General features: G+C 37.4%; 1 protein-coding gene across 6 annotated transcripts in view; it reads left to right on the forward strand.

The window, feature by feature from the left end:
* Nucleotides 1-20,819, forward strand: part of AGFG1 (ArfGAP with FG repeats 1) — a 62,037-nt gene that overhangs the window by 25,274 nt on the left and 15,944 nt on the right. For all 6 annotated transcript variants that reach the window (XM_024563825.3, XM_045198154.2, XM_024563826.3 and 3 more), the window contains exons 3-5: nucleotides 14,672-14,787; nucleotides 17,905-18,067; nucleotides 19,286-19,439. In XM_024563825.3, coding sequence (XP_024419593.2) covers nucleotides 14,672-14,787; nucleotides 17,905-18,067; nucleotides 19,286-19,439 — 433 coding nt within the window. The remainder of the gene's footprint in view (nucleotides 1-14,671; nucleotides 14,788-17,904; nucleotides 18,068-19,285; nucleotides 19,440-20,819) is intronic.

Below are 20,819 nucleotides of genomic sequence, written 5' to 3' on the forward strand. Positions count from 1 at the left end.
CCGCTTTTCTGACTTTTGTTCATATTCATATAAGTAAAATAGTAAATAATGTGCCATTTTGTATAAAGGCTTTTGAGAGTTATTCACGTGGATGCCTGTAGCTTGTTTCTCTGTTTATTACTGAATAGTATTCAATTATATGAATATACCAGAATTTGTTCATTCTTCTTTGTCAGATACATGTTTAGCGAGTATTTTCTGCCAGTCTATGGCTTTCTCATTTATTTTCTTATTGATGTCTGTTGATAAGCAGTTGTTTTTTCTTTTTTTTTTTTGATAAAATGCATCAATTTATAGTTTTATAATTACTGCTTTCTCTATTCTGTCTTGAGAAATTTCTCCCTACTCTCAAATAATGAGAATAATCTCATTTTATATTTTAGAGGCATTGAAAGCTTTAGCTTTTATGTTTACATCTATGATCCATCTCATATTGATTTTAGTGTATGTATGATAGTCAAAGTTTATAGGTTTCCATGAATCTACATAGTTGTTCCAGCTTTGTTCAAAACACTTTCTTCAATGGATTGCTTTGGAGTCTTTGTCAAAAATGAAATGACCTTATAAGTACTGGAATGTTTCTGGGCTCTCTGTTCATTTTCATTTATTTATTCATTGGTCCTTATGCCAACGCTGCACTGTGTTGAAATAAATCTTGAAGTCAGGTAGTGCAGGTCCTTCAGTTTCATTTTCTAAGAGATTGCTTTACATATTCTGGGTTACGGGTGGCAAACTACGGTCACCCAGCCAAATTTATATGGCCGCTTGAGTGACCTCCTGTTGTTTGACATGGAGAGCGAGTTTGGTCGTCCCTCTCTGTCCTCATTACCCACTCCCCTGTCGGCAGCTGCTGGTGCCAAATGGTGTAGTCTTATTTGGGAGTCGAAGACTCATCATCTTTGGCCAGATGCTCAAATGGAGATGCCTGGGCTCTCTGGGAGGACAGAAAGGAACACTGGGAGCTAAGTGCCCCTGGGACAGAATGAAAATGGTCCAGCGTCGTTAATTCAGATTATCAGTTTCTTGTGTCAGTTTTGATGAGTTGTATTTTTCAGGGAATTGCCTGTTTCATCTAAGTTGTCATATTTATTGATGAAAAATGATTCATAATAGACCCTATTTTATAATGTGTATTGGGTTTATATAATTTGCTCTTTATTCTATTTACTCTTGGTGGTTTGCTTTTCTTAGCTTGTTAAGGTGGAACCTAAGGTAATTGATTTGAGAATTTTCTTTTCTAATATTATTTTAGAGCAATAAATTTTCTCTCTAAGCTCTGCTTTAACTACTTTGCACAAACTTTGATATGTCGTATTTTATCATTTAGTTCAAAATGTAGAGTATTAGCTGATATTTATATTGTTCCTCTGTAATGATAGGCCATTTTGAAGCTTTTGAACTTGTTTGGAGTGTGACTTTCATGTATTTGTGTGTGGGGTGTGTATTTATCCTCCTTGGGGTTTGCTGGGCTTCTTAATCTGTTAATTTGTTTATCATCAAATTTGAAAATTTCTGGCCTTTTCTTGAAAATTTTTTTCTCCTTCATTCTCCATCAGCTCTCCATCTGAAGCTTCACCTGCGTCTATGCTCGACATTTTGCTATTGTCTCCTAGTTCCCTGAGCCTCTGCTCATTTTTCTTAGTCTTTATATTCTTCAGATTTTATTAATTTATGTTCAAGTTTACTAACTACTTTTTACATCTCCACTGTCCAGTCATCAGATCGAATAATTTCTGTTTATCCCGCCTGGATTTTCTCTTACCGCAAAACTCCAATTTTTAATTTGGAGTTCATTTGATACTATCTTTTCCGGTGGTAGAATTTATATTTGGTTCTTTTCTATAATTTATATTCCTCTGCTGAAATTTCATACAGTTTTCTTTCTTTTTTTAATCCCCACTGGAAGAGAGAGAAGAAGGGGGAGAGAGAAACATCAGTGGGAGAAAGAACCATCTATTGGTTGCCTACAGTACATGCCCCTGCTGGGGATCAAACCTATAACCCTTCGGTTATGGGACAGTGCTCCAATCAACTAAGCCACGTGTGCCAGGGCCATGCAGTTTCCTCTTACTCTCTTACAGGTGTTCTCACTGCTTTAAATCATTGTCTGCTGATTCCAGTCTTTATCACCTAAGATCTGTCTCCACAGATTTCTTTTGCTTTTGATTATGGGTCATTCTTTGCTGTTTTTTTGGATATCTAGTGATTCTGGATTATACTCAGAACATTGGAAAAGGTAGGTTGTAGAGCCTCTGGATTCTGTTTTGTTCCTCCAAAAAGTATTGGTTTTGTTTGTTTTAATCATTGTTTACTTTAGCAAACTTGGCTTCTCCTGGTGGGTGCCAGCTGAAATCCCTATTCAGTTCCCTTAGTCTTTAATTGAATTGCTTGGAATCAGTCCTGCACATGCATATAGTGATTCTCTCTGATTTGCTCCCTTTTTGGATTTGCCCTTTACTTTCCAGTTGCTCTTGTTTGGTGAACTCTTTCTTGAAGCTTAAGCTTTATGGATTTCTATTGAGTTTCAGCAACTGTAGTTGGCACTCACTGGAGCTTTCTTTCAAGTGAGGAAACAGCAAATGCACAGTGCTCTTTCTTCCTTACAACTCCTCTTCAGTTTCTCTTTGCTTATGGTGGTTCTCTAGAGTCTTCCGATAGATTTTATAATGCACCCAGAGTTTTTATCACTGGAGGGCAGGGCAGGGTTTTAATATGAGGTACTCTGACATTACTGGAGGTAAAACCTACTCTGCTTACCATTTAAATTTTTAAAGAATTTTATATGTTTCCCTCTCCAGTTTTTTCATTCTCTCCTTTTAAGGATTTTATTTATTTATTTTTAGACAAAGAGGAAGGGAGGGAGAGAGGGAGAGAAACATCAATATGTGGTTGCCTCTCATGCACCCGCTCCTGGGGACCTGGCCCCACACTCCGGGCGTGTGCCCTGACTGGGAATCGAACCAGTGACCCTTTGGTTCTCAGGCCTGCACTCAATCCACTGAGCTACATCAGTGCTGGGGTTTATTGTTGTATTATTATTTATTAATTCTTGTATTATTTTCCATATAAATAACTGGAAATTTACTTTTGCTCCACCCTAGAATATTACTCATCCATTAAGAAAGACTGAAATTTTACCATTTGTGATAACATGGATGGACCTAGAGGATATTATGCTAAGTGAAGTAAGCATTCAGAGAAAGACAGTTAACATATCATTTTTTTCTATATGGAATCTAAAAAACAAGTGAAGAAACAAAACAGAAACAAACTCATGGGTGTAAGAAGCAGATCATAACCGGGTGGGAGGGTGTTGGGGGACTGGGTGAAAAAGGTGAAGGGATTATGAAGTACAAGTTGGCAGTTAAAAAATAGGCACAAGATTGTAAAGTACAAGATAGGGAACATAGTCAATAATATTGTAATAATTATGTATACTGTGGGGGGGTACTATACTTTTAGGGGGATCACTTCTCAAATTACATAAATATCCGCCTGCTTTGCTGTACACTTGAAACTTATATAGAATGTCAACTGTAATTGAAAAATAAAAATCAAAACTTATTTTTTATATGTAAGAGTTATCTACGTTCACACGCAATAGTTTTATTGTTATTTAAGTACGTTAGAACTACTCATAAATATCAGTAGATACAGTGCACATAAACAGAGCTGTTTGTGGTGCTGAATATTTAACTGTGTTCAAAATGATGATATTGTTGATTTGATATGTTTCAGTCAGTTGCAGTTACTCCTATTGATGCTCAACTTGCCCCCTTTAAATGAGATTATGTTTTGGAAACTTGAAAACTCACCTCTTGTGCAAATCATTTTTACCTAGAAGAACTTTACCTGCATATTTTTTTCTCTTTTCAAAATAACCTTTAAGCCACCCATATATTTGCAGAAGTTCAAAGAAAACTGAATGTTTCTTCTCCTCATTGATTTACGTAGACTGTGGTATAGATCAGATTTATGTCAAAGGCTTGTTTTTACTGTTGGGCCACTTAGTCTCGGTTTTCCAGCCAGAAGGCTGCATTCTCAACCTTAGTCAGCTACCTGGCCAATGCATGCCTTTAGTTACCGGGACAACCAGACAATAGAATGTCAGTAGTATCGATCACTCTCATGAAACTTGAGTTTGACCTAAGCAGTAAATGAGTAGTGTTCATGTTAGAGGTGGTACACTGGTGCTGATGCTATCCCTAAACCCTGGCTCATCCACACACAGTTCTTACTTCATATCAAGACACGTAAATAGAACCGTTCTTAGTACTCAGTTCTTTCGGAAATGATCAGACTAGCTTGCCCATTCTACTCCCTTGCTCAGCTCCTCTTTTGTTCTAATTGTATTCTGGAAAATATAAAACTTACTCTGTGGCAAGAAAGAAATATAAAGCTTTGGTTAATTTTTCCTTCTTGGCAAGCTTGCCTATCAGATTCAAACTGTCTTTGGGAATGGGAGTACTATGCTTGAAGAGGCCTCACAGGTTAAGTTTACAAGAAATGGAACCAAAACACTGGTGGGAATTTTTTTTTTTTTTTTTAAAGAAAATGATTCTAAAGTTCATCCAAAAGATCAAAGAAGTAAAACTTAGCTGGGAAGAATTTGTAAAATGAAGAGTAAATAGGATTGGCTGTACTTAGGTACTAAATAATCTCTGTCTTTACGGGCAATAATGTGCAATATAAACTTAGAGTAATACATCAGTATGAAACTAGTACAAGAATAGGCACAGGTCTATCGACTAGATCCTGAGAGATACTGTAACTTTTATATAAAATGTGTATATGAAGTTACTGTAAAATAAATGAAGTTCAGCACTTCAGTGTGGGAGGAATTGGTTATTCAATAAATGAAGTCGATGAGAATGTTAACTGACATGGTATACCAAAATAAATTTCAGAAAAAATGTAAAGTTAAAATTTTAAAGCCATAAAGGAAGCCATAAAAATATAGAAAATAGTTTCAAAGCATCTCCTTGTGAAATTCTTATTAATCCTCAAAGGAGAGCTAGTGATTAATATGGAGAAATCTGGCATATATAATTTTAACCAAGTAATCAAAATTGACATCTCCAGAAATGGGACAAATTGGTATCATGTGCATTCTGATGTGATGCACTGAGAAGAATACAACATAACTTATGTGGTCCCCCGCCACACACACAAATACATAACATGAATTCAGTCATGAGGAAACCTAAATTAAGAAACATAGTACAAAATAACTGGCCTGTACTCTCCAAAGACATCAAGGTCACAAAAGATAAAAGACAGGCTAAGGAGCCTTTCCAGATTAAATGAGAGTCAGGAGACAAGACAGTTATGGGTTCTGTGCTAGGAAAACCTTTTCTTTTTGCTTTACAGGATATTAAGAAAATGGCCTGTGAATTAGATAATAATAATAGTCTGTGGATTAGATAATATTATAAAACGATTTCCTGATTTTGATCATTTAGCTGTGGTTATGTAAAAGAACGTCCTTATATTTAGGAGGTAAACATTTGTGGGTAAAGTTTTGTGTCTCTTAATATAAATGGTTCAGAAAAAATTTTTGTCTATCTTGAGAGAATGTGAACATTAGAGGCTGTGAGTAAAGCTTGTATGGGACTTTTATCTATTACTCTCGCAACTTTTCTGTAAAACAAATTATTTCCTAAGAAAGAAAACAGGCAAAACTAGAATATAGAATATATTGTTTGAAGAGATATACACTTGAGAATGGACAATAAAAAACAGAAATGATTGCTATAAAACAGTAGAAAATGTAGCTGATTACCGTATTTTTTGGACTATGAGATGCACTCTCCCTCCAAATTTGGGGGTGGGGGTGCGTCTTAAAGTCCGAATGTAGTGGGCCTGGCTTCCTGAGATGGGGGGGGGCAGCAGTGGAGCAGGGTGGTTTTTTTTCCTATTTCCCTCCTTTAAAACCTAGGTGCGTCTTATGGTCCGAAAAATACGGTATGTATTTAACACTTCAATGTGTAAGGACTATAGACTAAAAGTTGTAGAAGAAATCAAAAAGTAAAAATTGATACAGGTAACTAGCTAAAACATGGAAACTTGTTGAAGACATCGCAGACAAAATTAAAAGGCAAAGCAGTTGTTTGTTACCCACATAGGATAATTTACATATGACACCTTGGTTTGAGAAAGCAGGACAACTGATAGTTTTTCTTAAAACTACTCAGACTTCAGAAGTAAGATAATTTGGCGGGGGGGGGGGAGAAGTAAGATAATTTGCAAAACACGTTCATGAACAGATGTGTGTTTAGGGTTGGGAGGTGCTTACTAAGCTCATGCTCCTTGCTGAAGGAAGAAAGGGGGAAAGGCTCCCTGCCCTGGGAAATCTTGAGACACACAGCTGATTGGACCAGGAATGGACACCAATTCTAGGGGCCAGTGACTAATCAGATCCTCTTAAGAAACTGAATTAAGGCTCACAGAGACTGGATTTAAGTGATGAATCATTTGAAAGGAAAGGCAGTAGGTAATTGGGCCACGTGCTGTCCAATGAATAAACAGGAAACATTGTACTAAGAGAGCAAGAGCAGGGATTAGACATAGTGTGAAAAGCAAAAATGATAAACAAACTGTGTGTTTGGGGGAGTTGGGGAGAGAAAGCTTTGGAAACATACCAGACCACCTAGGTCCCACATGGTTTTGTATTTGCAACCTCGGTTTGTCTCATATTCTATGCTTCCCTAAACTGGTTTTATCTGACCTGGTGTGGCTGGATTTTGGTCTTTGAAGCCTAACTGGATCACAGTTCTCTCTGGCATAGAGACAGTGAAATAAGGCATGGGGATGGGCTGAATTGTGTATACTGCTTTTACTAACCCTCTACAATAGGTGTCTCAATTAGAGCTACTGGTCTTCACAACCCACAGACACTTGCAAGTAAGTTTGTTTATTGGCATTTCCAGTGCTTAATTTCTGTCCTAGTGTTCCAAATATTTGCTTCCTTTATCTTTTCTATTTCTTTAGAGTTACCATTTATTTAGAAAATAAGTGTTAAATACCTGTTAATCTTCCCTGGCACTTTTTCTCCTTTATTCTCAACGGAATAATTAGTTATGTATAATAAACTGTCCCTTAGATGGCCCTCACTCTTGGAAACTTCTTCCTCCAGGGAAAGGCTGCTTTCATTTTATGCTCTTCTCTCTGTAACTCCCCATGAACATTATATAACCAGCCTCTAAAGCAGGCTTTTATTTATTATCCTATTTAAGTTGTTACTATTCTTAGATGCTAGGATGGCATCATAGTCAGTCAGTCTGTGGTTGCAGGTAAGCAGGTAGGAAAACTTTTCCTGTAAATGGTCAGATAGTAAATACTAGGTTTTGTGGACCATACGGTCTCATGTAGTAATTACCCAGCAAAGCGGCCATAGAAGTAGATAAGCATGGCTGTGTTCTAGTTGAACTTTAGCTGCAAACACAGACCTTAGGCCAGATTTGACCTATGAGGTGTAATTTGCTAACCTCTGGCCTATATATGATAAGAATTTGGATTAGTTAATTTATTCCTTTTGCATGAGTAAGTTGGTAAGCTAAATATTCTAGGTCAGTAGTAGTATTTTAAATGGAACGAAGGAAAAAGATGTTTGTACTGTGCATATATTTCAGGACTGTTAGGAAGTTGCTTTCACCCATGCACCAGATACTTGTGTACTGTCCACTATGTCAGACACTGAGAATACAAATAAATTGTGGTGACTCAGCTCTGGCCAGTGTGGCTCTGTTGGGGCATGATCCTATACACCCAAAGGTTGCTAGTTGGATCTCTGGTCAGGGCACATACCCCTAGGTTGCCGGATTGATTCCCTGGTCAGGGTGCCTATGGGAGGCAACAGAACGATGTTTCTCTCTCACATCAGTGTGAAATTTGGTGTGGGAAATGTTGCCCCTTTGGATGGGTTGCTCAGGGAAGACCTTCTGAGGAGTCCTGTGTGGCTGGGGAGAAGGATGATGATACAACATGAGTTTGGAGAGCTAATCGGAGGTTAGAATCCTGTGGCACCCAATAAGCTGTGTTGAAGAATTTAATTCTTATGCTAATAAGGAAGGCATTATAAGGTTGTTTGTGTTTAAATTAAAAAAAAAAAAACAGTGCCAGGATTAAACAAATTGGATTTGATATTTTATAAATCTGATAATCCATATTTCCATTTATGTTTCTGGTCACAGAGACTCTGGTTTCCTAGTGATCTGCAGAGCATGCTTCTGTCCTCTCCATATTTTTATATCTTTGTAGCTAGAGGTTGCAAGCAGTCATGTCACATTATTTATTCTTCGTGTCCTGTTTATGAAAATAAGGGTTTACACGAATAAATGTAAATATCCATTTCAGCATTTTTTGCTCTATTTTGCTGTCCCTGAGAGGATCATGAAGTTGTATTATCACTAACACTTAATTTGCCATCTCCAACCTGATACAACACTGTTTTCTACTTTTTTATTTGTAATTGAGAATTGGTATGGATGTTTCCTATTTTCGATGTTCATAATTGAGTTTGTTAAATTGCTTGCACTGTATAGGTGTGTTATGATGATTTGGGTGCTGTGTTGGATGTCTTCCATTTGCCCTTCTGGCTTAAGTCTTTACATTTACCATGCTGTGGCTCCAGGCACCTGGTTTATCTGGATACACAAATGGGCTTTCTTGCCTCCTGGCTTCTGGTTGGGTTCAGTTGAGGGGTGGGACAGTGTCAGCAGATCAGGGAAAGGAAGGAGGAGGGAGAGGTTCCCATACTGTCTTCACTTCTTCACTGTGGGATATCCACAGCCTGGCTGCATCCTTCTGTTGCAGGTCACAGCACCATTAAGTAGCTTTTGTTTAAGGGTCTGCTGACCTCTCCCTTTCCTATACCCTTCACGGCTAGTGGGTGGTGTTAAGCCCTGCTGTTACCCACCCTGGGATACTGCTCTCTCACTTGTGATTTCCTCACAGCCCGCTTGTGCTTTGTAAACAGTCTCGTTATTGAACTTTACCGAGATTGAGTGTGCCGTCTGTTTCCTATGGCAGTCCTGACTGATAAATACACTTTAAAATATTTTAGATTCTGTCAGTGGCTATTACAATTGCAATTATGGAGTGGATTAGCACTAGAATAAGGAAAAGATTATTCTGACAATTTCATGAACTTACTCTCTTGGCTGGTATGTAATTTTATTTTTAATTCCTCTGTAAGATCTGCTTTTGAGTATTACCAATCCTTGTTTTAAACGTTGTGGAGAATTCAAAAGTAAATGAGATACATGCTCAGTAATTATAATATAAGGCAGTTTGTAATGAGTTTCATGAGAGAGATACAAAGGGCTACAGAAGTTCAGAGGAGAAATATTGTTCTATCAGGACTACTTTGATTCTCTCTGCAGCAGGAGTGAAGGGAGACCTCATGGCCTGTGTTCCTGGTGAGACTTCTGCCTCCGAGTCCTTGATTACTTCACTGCGCCATAATGCATTGCAAACCACTTAAGCGACCAGGCCCCAAAGTAATAATAACCAATACCATTTAAAGTTCATTCTGTATACCTGTTCTGAGTGCAAAGATATATAACTCAGTCCTTCCAACATTCCTATTAGGTGGGTATTATTATTAAACAGAGTTGGAATTCAAACTCAGGCAGTCTTGTTCCCCAGTCCAGGTTGATAATTACTACAGCCATTGCATTATTCTATAATTAGGACTGATTGTCTACCTCCCTCAAAGAGGTCATCATAACTAATTCCATCATGTGAGCAGCCCTTTCAGATGATGGTTTTTAGGTATCTTGGTCCTCATTGATCTTTCTAGTCCCCCAGCCCCATGCTCCTCAAGTAGATAGATTGTATCACTTGCTGTGTCTTGCTACAGTCATACACCAGTCAGCTCCCCTCATTCATTGTAGACTTTAGCACTTTGCACGTCTTCTTGCCACTAGTGTTAATCACTTATGCCAATCCCAGTGCCCATACACTCCACATGATTATCATTAATAAGTCAGTTATCTGAATTCCTTGACCTCCTATATCCACTGAGCTTTCATCCTGTTTTAGACTTTATCAGTAACTGTATCACTCCTCACATTTCAAGTTCCAGCATCCTTTTCTCTAACCACTGTTGCCTCTCTCTAACCAGCTCATTCCCTCTTACTTTTTCTAACTCCAACAGTTTGGGGACAACTGTGAGGACCTCCAGTCCACTAAAGTGAAGCTTCTTTGTTGTCCAGCATTCTCATCATGTTTTCGTTTTTCTTAACTTACCTAGATTCCATGGTCTGTTCTAATCACTCCCTTTTCACTGTTGTCTTATTTTACTTCATTAAAGCCAAACACTCTGCCTACTTTATACCTAAACAGCCAGATGAGACTGGAGGAAAACACATTATTCTGACTAGTTCATTTTAAATATTCATGACCTCAGGTCCTAAGTGCTGCCTGCAGTTTTACTGGATTCACTCTGTTCTCCTTCTTCAACCTTGAAAAGCTCTCCCTTTTCAGTTGATGATGTTTGTTATTTTGCTAAAACACATAAAGAAGAAAAAGACCCCAGAAAATAGAACTTGATACTTTCCTATCAGTAAATGTACAAACCTGAAAGAACAATTTTAGTAGAAGATTGCATAAAGAAGAAGGTGGGAACAGAAGCAAACCTTTCAAGGACTAAAATGTGAATTGGCCACAAGGAGCTATAGAGACCTTGACATTATCCTAGATGAGTCCCTGGAACACTGTCTCTGTTAAATGAACCTTGCCCAATAACAGGTTTAGGGCTAAGTAAATTTTAGAAATACTGAAAGCTGTATGGTCTCTCCAGAAAGTATCCAGCCATGTAATGTGAAAAATAGAGACATTTATTGAAGAAGATACAAGATACAAGAACTATTGAACACAGGACAATGACGCCTCAGTCCCCTTCAAAGTAGGCCCCTTGGGACCTCACACGGTCCTCCTAGTTGCCATCAGCTGCCCTGTTGTATTTTCCTAAATCTCAACAGTCTGAAATCTCTTCCTTTTTAAAGGTGATTTCAGTTTTGGAAAAAGCCAGAAGTTGCAGGGTGCCAAATCTGGGCTGTAGGGTGTCTGAGTCACCTGGGTGATTGGGTGTTTCACCAGAAAACTCTACATGAGACATGATGCATGAGTGGGTGCATTGTTGTGAAGCTGCCAGTCACCAGTTGCCCATAGCATGGACTTCTGAATCATCAGAATAGTTTCCACAGAGGGAAGTTCAAGCTTAATGACAAATTTGATGCAGATTCGTTGCTCTACTCGCTCAGTCTTTGTGCCTGTGACGGCCACACAGTATACATGCTCACTCAACGGCATCTACGGCCCCCACTGACTAGTACAGTGAAGCCCTTGATGTTCACGCATGTGCCTTCCAGTCCACTCTCCTTGACTGCTAGGTTACATCAGTGTTGCACAAACTCTTCTCCTTATATTAACAATAGCTGTACTTTTTCTGATGGACCTCATATATGTGCAAATGAAGTTTCTATCTGTTCATCTGGATTTTACTAAAGCACTAGCTTTCAAACTTTGGCCTATTTCATAATCCCCAGCAGGGCTGGCTTAAAAACATTGCTGAGCACCACCTTCAGAGGTTCAATTTCATGTCTTGGGTGCTCCTGAAAATTTGCATTACAACAACTTTTTAGGTAACTGCCAGTCCAGGGAAGTGAAGAATTCCATTTTTGAAAGCCGCTTCATTTGAGTAAGAAGTCCACTGCTACGAGTGGCAGGAAAGATTGAGGATTTTGAACAACCTAGAAATAGCCATTGGGGGGTAACAAAGCTAGAAATAAGAGCTGACTAAAATCATGAAGGGACTTTGATAGTGAGACAGCATTAATTTGTAATGGATCCAAACAGCTAGTTTTTGTGGTTTTCCTTGGCAGTTTGGCCTGTCCGAGAGCAGGAGTAGAGTTATTAGCAGTCAGTACAGAATTTTGAGTGAATCCTGCAGGCTACTAACATCAAATATCTATAAAGTTTACCATCAAGCACTCCTTGCTTTGTGTTACTGTGGTAAGTTCCAAGACAGTAGCTTTATGGTTTGTCTTCAACCCATTTTCTTTTTATTTTATGCTTATTATTTTTTATTCATTAATTGTTCTTAGTTTAAAAATTTGTATGTGGTAGTTCATAGGAGTTTTGGAATGTAAAGACTAAATGTTTATGGCATTTAGTATCCTGAACTAACTCTTAGTTACAGTTCATAATTCTTTGGCATTGAGCAAATGACTACCATGTCTCTTGTTTCCTTGTTTGGGGATTTTTTAAATAGAAGAATTAGAAACTTCCAATTTTCTCTTTATGAATGTAATTGTAAAACCACGGAATCTTTTAAAATTATACTTCAGGAGAATGTGGTTCTTTTTAAGTAGCGAAATATTTATTGCAGAAGCCGGGCCCCCTGGGGTTATAGTGTATCTGCTAGTGAGTTGCATTACCATTTCTAGGTGCCTGCTCTTGCCTGGTTTTGCCGCTGAAATGTTTTTATAATGAGACAGCGTCTTACTGTAAGGCCTCGCGGGTGTCAGCTGTTTCTGCCTTAATGACTTTATAGTATCTGTACTGAACCTGGAGCAGGAGGAAGGTAAGAAACATGTTGTTTTGAAACATGCTTGGTACATGATAGTAGAGGAAAAGGCTTAGTCCTTTTTCCTGTCCTCCCTTACCCACTTTGGTGAGCAGGTAAGATTGAGGAGGATACTGCATTTCCTTCTCTGATTTCTCAAATTCCTGTCAAGCTTTTTGAAGCTAGGTACTATATTTTTCAGTGTTCTAATTGTTATTCTTTAAAATAATATAATTTTGGAAACTGTGGACTTGTTTTTCATAGCTTTAGTGGGGAGTACTTAATTATAGGAACTTGTGCATATTTAAAGTGTGATTTGATGAGTTTTGACACTTGTGAAGCCTGACCACAGCAATCAGATAGCGCTTTTTCATCACCCTCAAGAGTTTTCTTATGTCCCTTAGTAATGCATCTATTTGATCTTCATCACTATGGATAAGTTTACATTTTCTAAAAAGCTAAATGAATGGAATCATGTAGTGTGTATTTTGGGGGGTGGGTGTCTGATTTCTGTCAATCAGCATAATTACCTTAAGGTTTATTTATGTAGTTGCTTGTATCAGTAGTTCTTTTGTATTACTAATGAGTCTCCTACTTGGATATTTCAGAATTTACCTAAACATTTACTTATTGATGGGCGTTGGGTTTTTTCCGAGTTTGGAGGTGTTACCAATAAAGCTGCTGTGAGCATTTGTGTACAAATCTGAGTGGACGTGGCCCTTTATTTTTCTTGAGTAGCTACTTAGAAATGGGAAGACGGGGTCATGCGGTAGGTTTATGTTTAACTTTTAAGAAACTGCCAACTCTTGCCCTGGCCAGTGTGGCTCAGTGGATTGAGTGGCAGCCTGTGGGTCTCCAGTTCGATTCCCAGTCAGGACACATGCCCGGGTTGCAGACCAGGTCCCCAGTGAGGGGTGTAAGAGAAGCAACCACACATTGATGTTTCTCTCCCTTTCTTCTTCCTTTCCCCCCTCTCTAAAAATAAATAAATAAAATCTTAAAAAAAACCCAAACAAACAAAACTGCCAACTCTCCTCCAAAGTGGTTGTGCCATTTTACATTCTTGAGAGTTCCACCTGCTCCACTTTCTCCACTTAATTGCTCCACTTTCTCATAATATATGATATGGTCAGTCTTTCTGTTTTTAGCCATTCTAGTAGTATGTGTTTTGGGGTCTCCATGTTTTAATTTGCATTTTCATATGACAAATGATGTTGGGCTGCATATTTGGTAAAGTGGCTGTAAAATTTCCTACCATTCTTTGAACAGTTTTTTATCTTTATTATAATTGAGTTTTAAGAATTTAAAAATATATTCTGGATTCATGTTTTTTCAAGTTCTTACATGTTTTGCAGGTACTTCTTATGAGTTAGTACCTTGCCTTTTTATTTTTTAAGTTTTTTGAAGAGCAGCAGTTTTTAATTTTGATGAAGACCACTTTTTCAAATTTTCTTCATTGTTTCCTTTATGCTCTTATGTCCTATTTGAGTTCTACATCGGTTCATTTCTTTGATTTGTCTAAAAAGTGTTATCTTGGGTTCTCATTTTTAGCCATTAGGGGAAAAAAGCATAGGAGGCAACTATGAAGTTAGAATCGTATCTTCATTATATTTTTGTTACTGTTATATTTTAATAACAAGTTGTTTATGACTCTAGTAATTTTTGTTTGTTATTTTTGGTTGATTTTTGAACCTGTGAAGTATGTGTGAAATTGTTACTGACCTAGCTCACTCTGTTTTATCGAGTGAGGTAACTGAGATTCATAAGGTGGCACAGCTTTGTTAAGGGCATGCGGTTGTGATTGTTCCAAGACCAAAAATCCCAGGTCCTCTCAAATCCCGGTCCACTGTTTGTTTCCCTATGAGGTGCTGTTCTTTATGATGCTGTTGCTAAGATTTTACTGCATACTGTAACATATTTAAATAAATATAGTTTATTGGTTGCATCTTCATTTCTCTTTGTAATAAATATCCTCACTGAAAGTGGTATTACTACAATTAATTAGGTTAGTTTTCTGAGAGATCGTAATTTTCCCTTTATATTTCATTAAGTGAAGATGTTGATTTTTAACACTTTTTTTTTTTTAAATTCTTTCCAAAGGTCTGTAAACAGATTTGGCTAGGATTATTTGATGATAGATCTTCAGCAATTCCAGACTTCAGGGATCCACAGAAAGTGAAAGAGTTCCTACAAGAAAAATATGAAAAGAAAAGATGGTGAGTGAATAGTTTGTATTTAGAGCAAAGGTTCCCCAAATCACATTAATTATGGGTAAGATTAATCTGATGTAAGGAAGGGAGGGAGGAAGGAAGGAAATAGGTTAGGTAGAGAGGAAATAAAGAAATAAGTAGGTAGATAGCCATTATACTTTAGCTTTTTATTGGATTTGGTTCCAGTAACCTTTCCTTCTACTTTATGTTAACTCAGCAGCCTGTTCCAAGTTTCCTACCATTTTTTGGAAAGTTAGGGATCCTTCCTTTGAATCCTCTTCTAGCCCTGTTAGTTTTTTTTAGACATCTTCAGTCTTACAAAGCCTTCTTTCTTAAAATCTTTACTCATTTAGCAAGTATTTATTTAGTATCTTCTGTATACTAGGCACGGTGCTAATAAAGCTCTCCTGTAGTCCACTCTCAGTCTGTGTACTTAATTGCATCTTGCAATTGTTTTTGCTTAAGATATCTTTCACTTCCCCATCCAAGAAATCATTTTACTACCTGTTTAAGGAGGGAACACTGATACTCCCCTAACTAAATCAGTCAGATAGTAATTTTTTAAAAAAAGAAGAAAATAGGTTGGACATGTAGCTAGTAAGCCCTTTTAAAACAGAACAGGGAGTATATGCCTAGAGCAGTGTTTAAGTGCTTTGGGTTCTTGGTTTTTAGCTATATGAGCACAATGTAAAAGTCAGTTTACTAAGATTCATTAATGACGAACTCGTGTTTCTTTGTCAGCATTCAGTAGTGTGTATTTTCTTGTTTGGGGGATAAGGACATTAGGGAGAGAGTCACAAATGGAATAGATACTGGAGAAGTAAATGTCTTGTTATCCCAGGGAGGTGTAGTTTAACCCAGAGAGTGGTATAGTCAGGAACCTCTTTTGGTCCTGAGGGAATACTTGTGATTTATGGGCAAACTGTCTCTACCTTCTTTCTCTGAGCAAATTCGAAGGAAAGAGAGTTTGTGCTGCAAACTTTGTATTCTTAACTGTTCTTTCGAGGAGACTGCTTTTTGCATAGCAAGATTCAGTGTGAATATAGATAAAACATACCAGTAAAATTCTAGTTCGGAAAAAAGGAAAGATTTGGAAGGTGGGGTGATAGTAAAAACGTGGTGTCATACATGATTCTTTTAAAATGAAGTATACACTTATCTTTTTATCATTTTAGTTAATTTCCTAGACCTTCCACCCCATACTGCAGGCCTTTCTTGTATAACCCTGGCCTAATTTTTGATTTTTCCAACAGTTTTTTACCAACTCAGAAGATTAGTTTGAATAGGACTTAGCTGGTATTTGAGATAGTTTAGCTTCAGTTAGCAAGAGGAGGTTGTGTGAATATGAGTTGATAGAATTAAAACCATATGCCCTCCCACATTTATTATAATAATAATAGTAAACAATAATAAAATCTGTTCATTCACACCATAACCCAAATAACTGTAAACCTCAAATGTGATTTGTGTTATTTTTTTTCTGTCCTTATAAATGGCATAGTAGTAACAAGATTAACCAATACGAATTTTAACTGGTGGGTGGGAAGAGGGAGTGACCATCCAGGAAGGCCAGGCCCTGTGCATTTTAAACGCGTGCTCCTGCACACCTGTAACCTGTGACTAGAGAGCAGTGCAGTCGGTCTCCAGTGTGGCAGAAGAACTCTCCAAGTGCAGTCTCCTTAAAAATCCCTGCTTTGAGCAAGCTGTTCTTAAAACAGTGAGTCTGTTGTCATCTAAAGAGATTTAGAAATTGTTCTTTTGACCAATTTTCAAACTAAAGTATGTTATACAAATTTAGCTTACTTTTAGTCAGATGAGTCTTTTGAACTAAATACTACAAATATTATCTGGTTTCGTCCTTTGATAAGGTGTAGCTGTACTGAAAAGTTGGTATCATCAGTGATGTGCCAAACTATGGGAAAGCATAACTTCCTGTATTCATTGTCATATTCCAGCATTTCCCATGTACTGGAAAAAGCAAGCAGTTTTCTTGTTTGAGATGATTATGCAATTGGATAATAGCTAACACCTATACCAGGAACTGTTCAAAGTACTTTACAAATGTTGACTCATTTATACTTTACAGCAACCATATCTTCATTTTATAGATGGGAAATCATAGGCACAAAGAATAGAAGTGGTTTGCCGTAGGTTTCACAGCTATTGAGTGGTGGAGCTGGGATGTGAATTGGCTCTGGAACAGAAAGGTGCTATTAATCATTCTGTTTCCTGCTTTCTCCACCTACTTGAAAAATGGGCTGGGGAAGAAGGAGAAAACCCAGAAATACAGAGAGCGAAAGCTCTCACATAATCCCTATCCTAGAGATCATCACTGCCAATATTAGGGCATTATATTCTTACTGCCTTTCTTTCCTTCCTTTACTCCTTCTTCCTGTCAAACCTGAAAGACCATGAAGTAATACGTAAATTTTCCCGTGTCAAAAGAGTAGCTGTGTAGTATTATATTAAATAGATTTAAGAGGGCTGTGGTAACATACATGTACATGTATCTGGGTACATGTAACTGGTACTTCTGGGGCACAGAGCTTATCTATTTATGTATTTTAATAGTAACAAAATTTATAACACATACACTCAGATTAAATGGGAATGAATTAGGTTACAGGTGTTTGCACTTCTGTCTCCCTTTGTAAATTACTTCTGCCCGTATAAAAATTGGGCTGTTGATCTTATTCTTATAGATTTGTAATAGGCCTTTATATTTTAGACTGTTCAGTGTATTAATAAATGTTTTCCTTTCTTTCTGTTCTGTTTCCAAATGATACTTAGGATCTTACAGTACTTTAGTATTTAAGAATCAAATTATAGTATTAACTATTCATCATGATAGGTCTGCTGTCTAAAACAACACAAAGTAGTTATTGTGTTTATTTTATAAAAACTAAGTAAATAATTGAAAAAAAGTTCTGTGTTAGCCTTTATTACCCTTTCTCTTGAGTATTTCAATTAGGTGTTGTCTTTAGCTGTCAATTCTAAGAGGGTTTTGAAATAAGATTAACATCAGGTTGTGTACAAAATCAGTATTATGCTTATCATCTTTGAGTGTAGCATTTCCTATATTTTTCTGAGTTAAATGCCTGTTCAACTTTTCGTGTGTTTTAGGTATGTCCCACCAGAACAAGCCAAAGTGGTGGCATCAGTCCATGCCTCTATTTCAGGGTCCTCTGCCAGTAGCACAAGCAGCACACCTGAGGTCAAACCACTGAAATCTCTTTTAGGCGATTCAGCACCAGCCCTTCACTTAAATAAGGGCACACCTAGTCAGGTGAGTAGTCGTCAAATCTTTGTGGAGGCTTCTCCTTACGGAGGGCTGAGTATGATGAATTTGAGAATTTAAAGACAGTAACATAACCTTGTATGCCAGTATGTGCCAGTGGTTTATAATACATTAAAGGATTGTTGGTTAACTGATTGGAATGTGTATCCATGTGCTACTTTGCTATTGCTAATACGAGCTTCTTTGCAGCCTCCATGTACAGGTATATAGGAACGTTGCCATAGCTATTTGTCATATAACGTAGAATTAGTAAAACATGAATTTAGGGTAACCATGAGAGTCAGAACAATATAGCCTCTGTGATGTAATCTGTGATAGGAAAGCATTTCTCAAGCAGTAGAATTTCCCCCATACCTGATTTGTAGTGCATGTGTATGGGAACACAAGTGGCTTTGCATTATATACCTTATTCTAAAAAACTGCATAGACTGAAATCATTTCATAAGTTGGTACCTAAAGTTTGCATGCACTTCTGCACTTTATTACAGTTAACTGAGCTGTGACAAATCTATTATTGTGTGACATTATGTCTGCCCTACACAAGAATGGTTCTGAGGCATGGTAATATTTGAATTAAATCCCACTCTTTTTAATAATGCATATTAGAACATCTGGATAAATTGCTCTGTTTTTACACAAAAACTCTTGAGTGAGAAATGAAGAGAAGGGTTAAGTCATTGTAACTCTCTTTCCCGTGTATGAAGGATGTGTTTTATGTGAAAGCCTTATCTGCTGTACTAGCAGTAAGACTGTGCCTACCAGGGCTGTCCAACCTGTCGGCATCCCTGGGCCACACTGGAAGAACAGTTGTCTTGGGCCACACATTAAATACGTTGCAGTGCATAATCACAAAAAAATCTCAATGTTTTAAGTACATTTACAATTTTGTGTTGGGCTGCATTCACAGCCATCCTGGGGCTGCAAGTTGGACACCCCTGGAAGCAGTAGGTCCATCCTTTGTTGTGGGGTGTAACAGCCATCATAATTATGTTTCTTTGCATTTCACGCTGTACTTAAAATTGAAAGATAATTTAGGAAAGATTTTGAAAATCAGTGCATTTCAAAAAATGTCAAAGTACTCAAAACCACAAATAAAAGATTATGTAATCTTTAAATTGTGTTTTAAGCTAGATCATTTGGGAGTAGTGTGATAAAGTTTAGCATATCTGACTGGAAACTCTTTATAGCTAATTATGTGGTCTACAGTCCCCTGTTGTAGGTCGCTCTCAAGGACAGCAACAAGAAAAGAAGCAGTTTGACCTTTTGAGTGATCTTGGCACAGACATATTTGCTGCTCCCGCTCCTCAGTCAACAGCTACAGCCAATTTTGCTAACTTTGCACATTTCAACAGTCATGCAGGTAAATGTTTTTTCCCAAGAACTCTTACCAGAGATGTATATAAAAACCAAGAAACGACCATTGTTTTTAAAACTGAAGTACTAGTAAACGTTCTGTTGAGAGTGTTTGGTCACTCATACCTGCTGAGGTGTATATGTAATCATGTAACCCTGGTGCTTTTAATCACAAAAGAGACTGAATGCCAGGTATCGACCGAGATGACCTCTTTCCACAGAAGAATGGGAAAAGACCATCAACTATTTTTTTAACGTTTTGGTATGGACAATTTCAGATGTTCAGAAGTAGCCTTCATGTACTCATCACTCATGGCTAATCTGGTTTGATTTCTCATTCTAGTCATTTCCTCCTCTCAAGTTATTTTGAAGCAAATCTTCGACATAGTAGTTTACCCTTATAAACCTATTTTATGTGTATCTGTACAACAGGATTTTTTTTGTTAAACATAATCATGGTATTACTACTGCTCCCTAAATAATAGTAGTAATAATAATAATTCATTAGTACTCAAATTTCCATTCTAAACACACACGCAGAGATTTTATTCAGATTATGTTTCAGGTAAGGTGTACACATTGCAATTGTGAAATATGTCTCTTAGTCTGTAGGTTCTTCATATCCTTTAATTATCTGTTGAAGAAACTAGGTTATTTGTCCTGTTGAGTTTAAAGCAGGTCTGAATTTGTTGATTGCACCACTGTGGGGTCCTTTATCAGGTTCCTCTCTTTCATATTTCCTGTAAATTAGAGACTCAGTCTGTTACAGGTTGATTTTTGTTGTTGCTGCTGCAGCTGGGGTGGTGAGGAGTGGACAAGCCTGCTACTTAGGGTTTAAGAGGCAGATAATGTTGATTGCCTGTTTTGGTAATGTTAGCTGTTGATGCCCAGTGCTGGGATCTGTTATGCCAAATTGTGATGTTCTAAATTTATCATTCCTTTATTTACCAGCTGAAGTATTGGGTTGGCCAAAAAGTTCTATAAGATGACTCTAGCAGTGCTTAGTTATCTTTAATTTCATTCAAATCAATTTTGTTAGATTGTATTGTGACAGCTGTGATACCAGCATGCATTTTTTTAAAAACCTCAAAATTGGTGAATTCCTGTGTAGCCATTTTAATATTGAAGATGGGAGAAATAGACAACATTTTTGGTACATTATGCTTTATTATTTCAAGAAAGGTGAAAACGCAACTGAAATGCAAAAAGAAAAATTATGCAGAGCACGGAGAAGGTGCTGTGACTGATCAAACGTATCACATTGGTTTGGGAAGTTTCGTGCTGGAGACTTCTTGCTGGATGATGCTTCACAGTCATGTAGACCAGTTGAAGTGGATCGTCATGAAATCGAGACATTAATTGAGAGCAATCAGTGTTATACCACATG

This window comes from Desmodus rotundus, chromosome 2 (genome assembly GCF_022682495.2).
Source record: "Desmodus rotundus isolate HL8 chromosome 2, HLdesRot8A.1, whole genome shotgun sequence".
In the NCBI taxonomy this organism is placed as follows: Eukaryota; Metazoa; Chordata; class Mammalia; order Chiroptera; family Phyllostomidae; genus Desmodus; species Desmodus rotundus.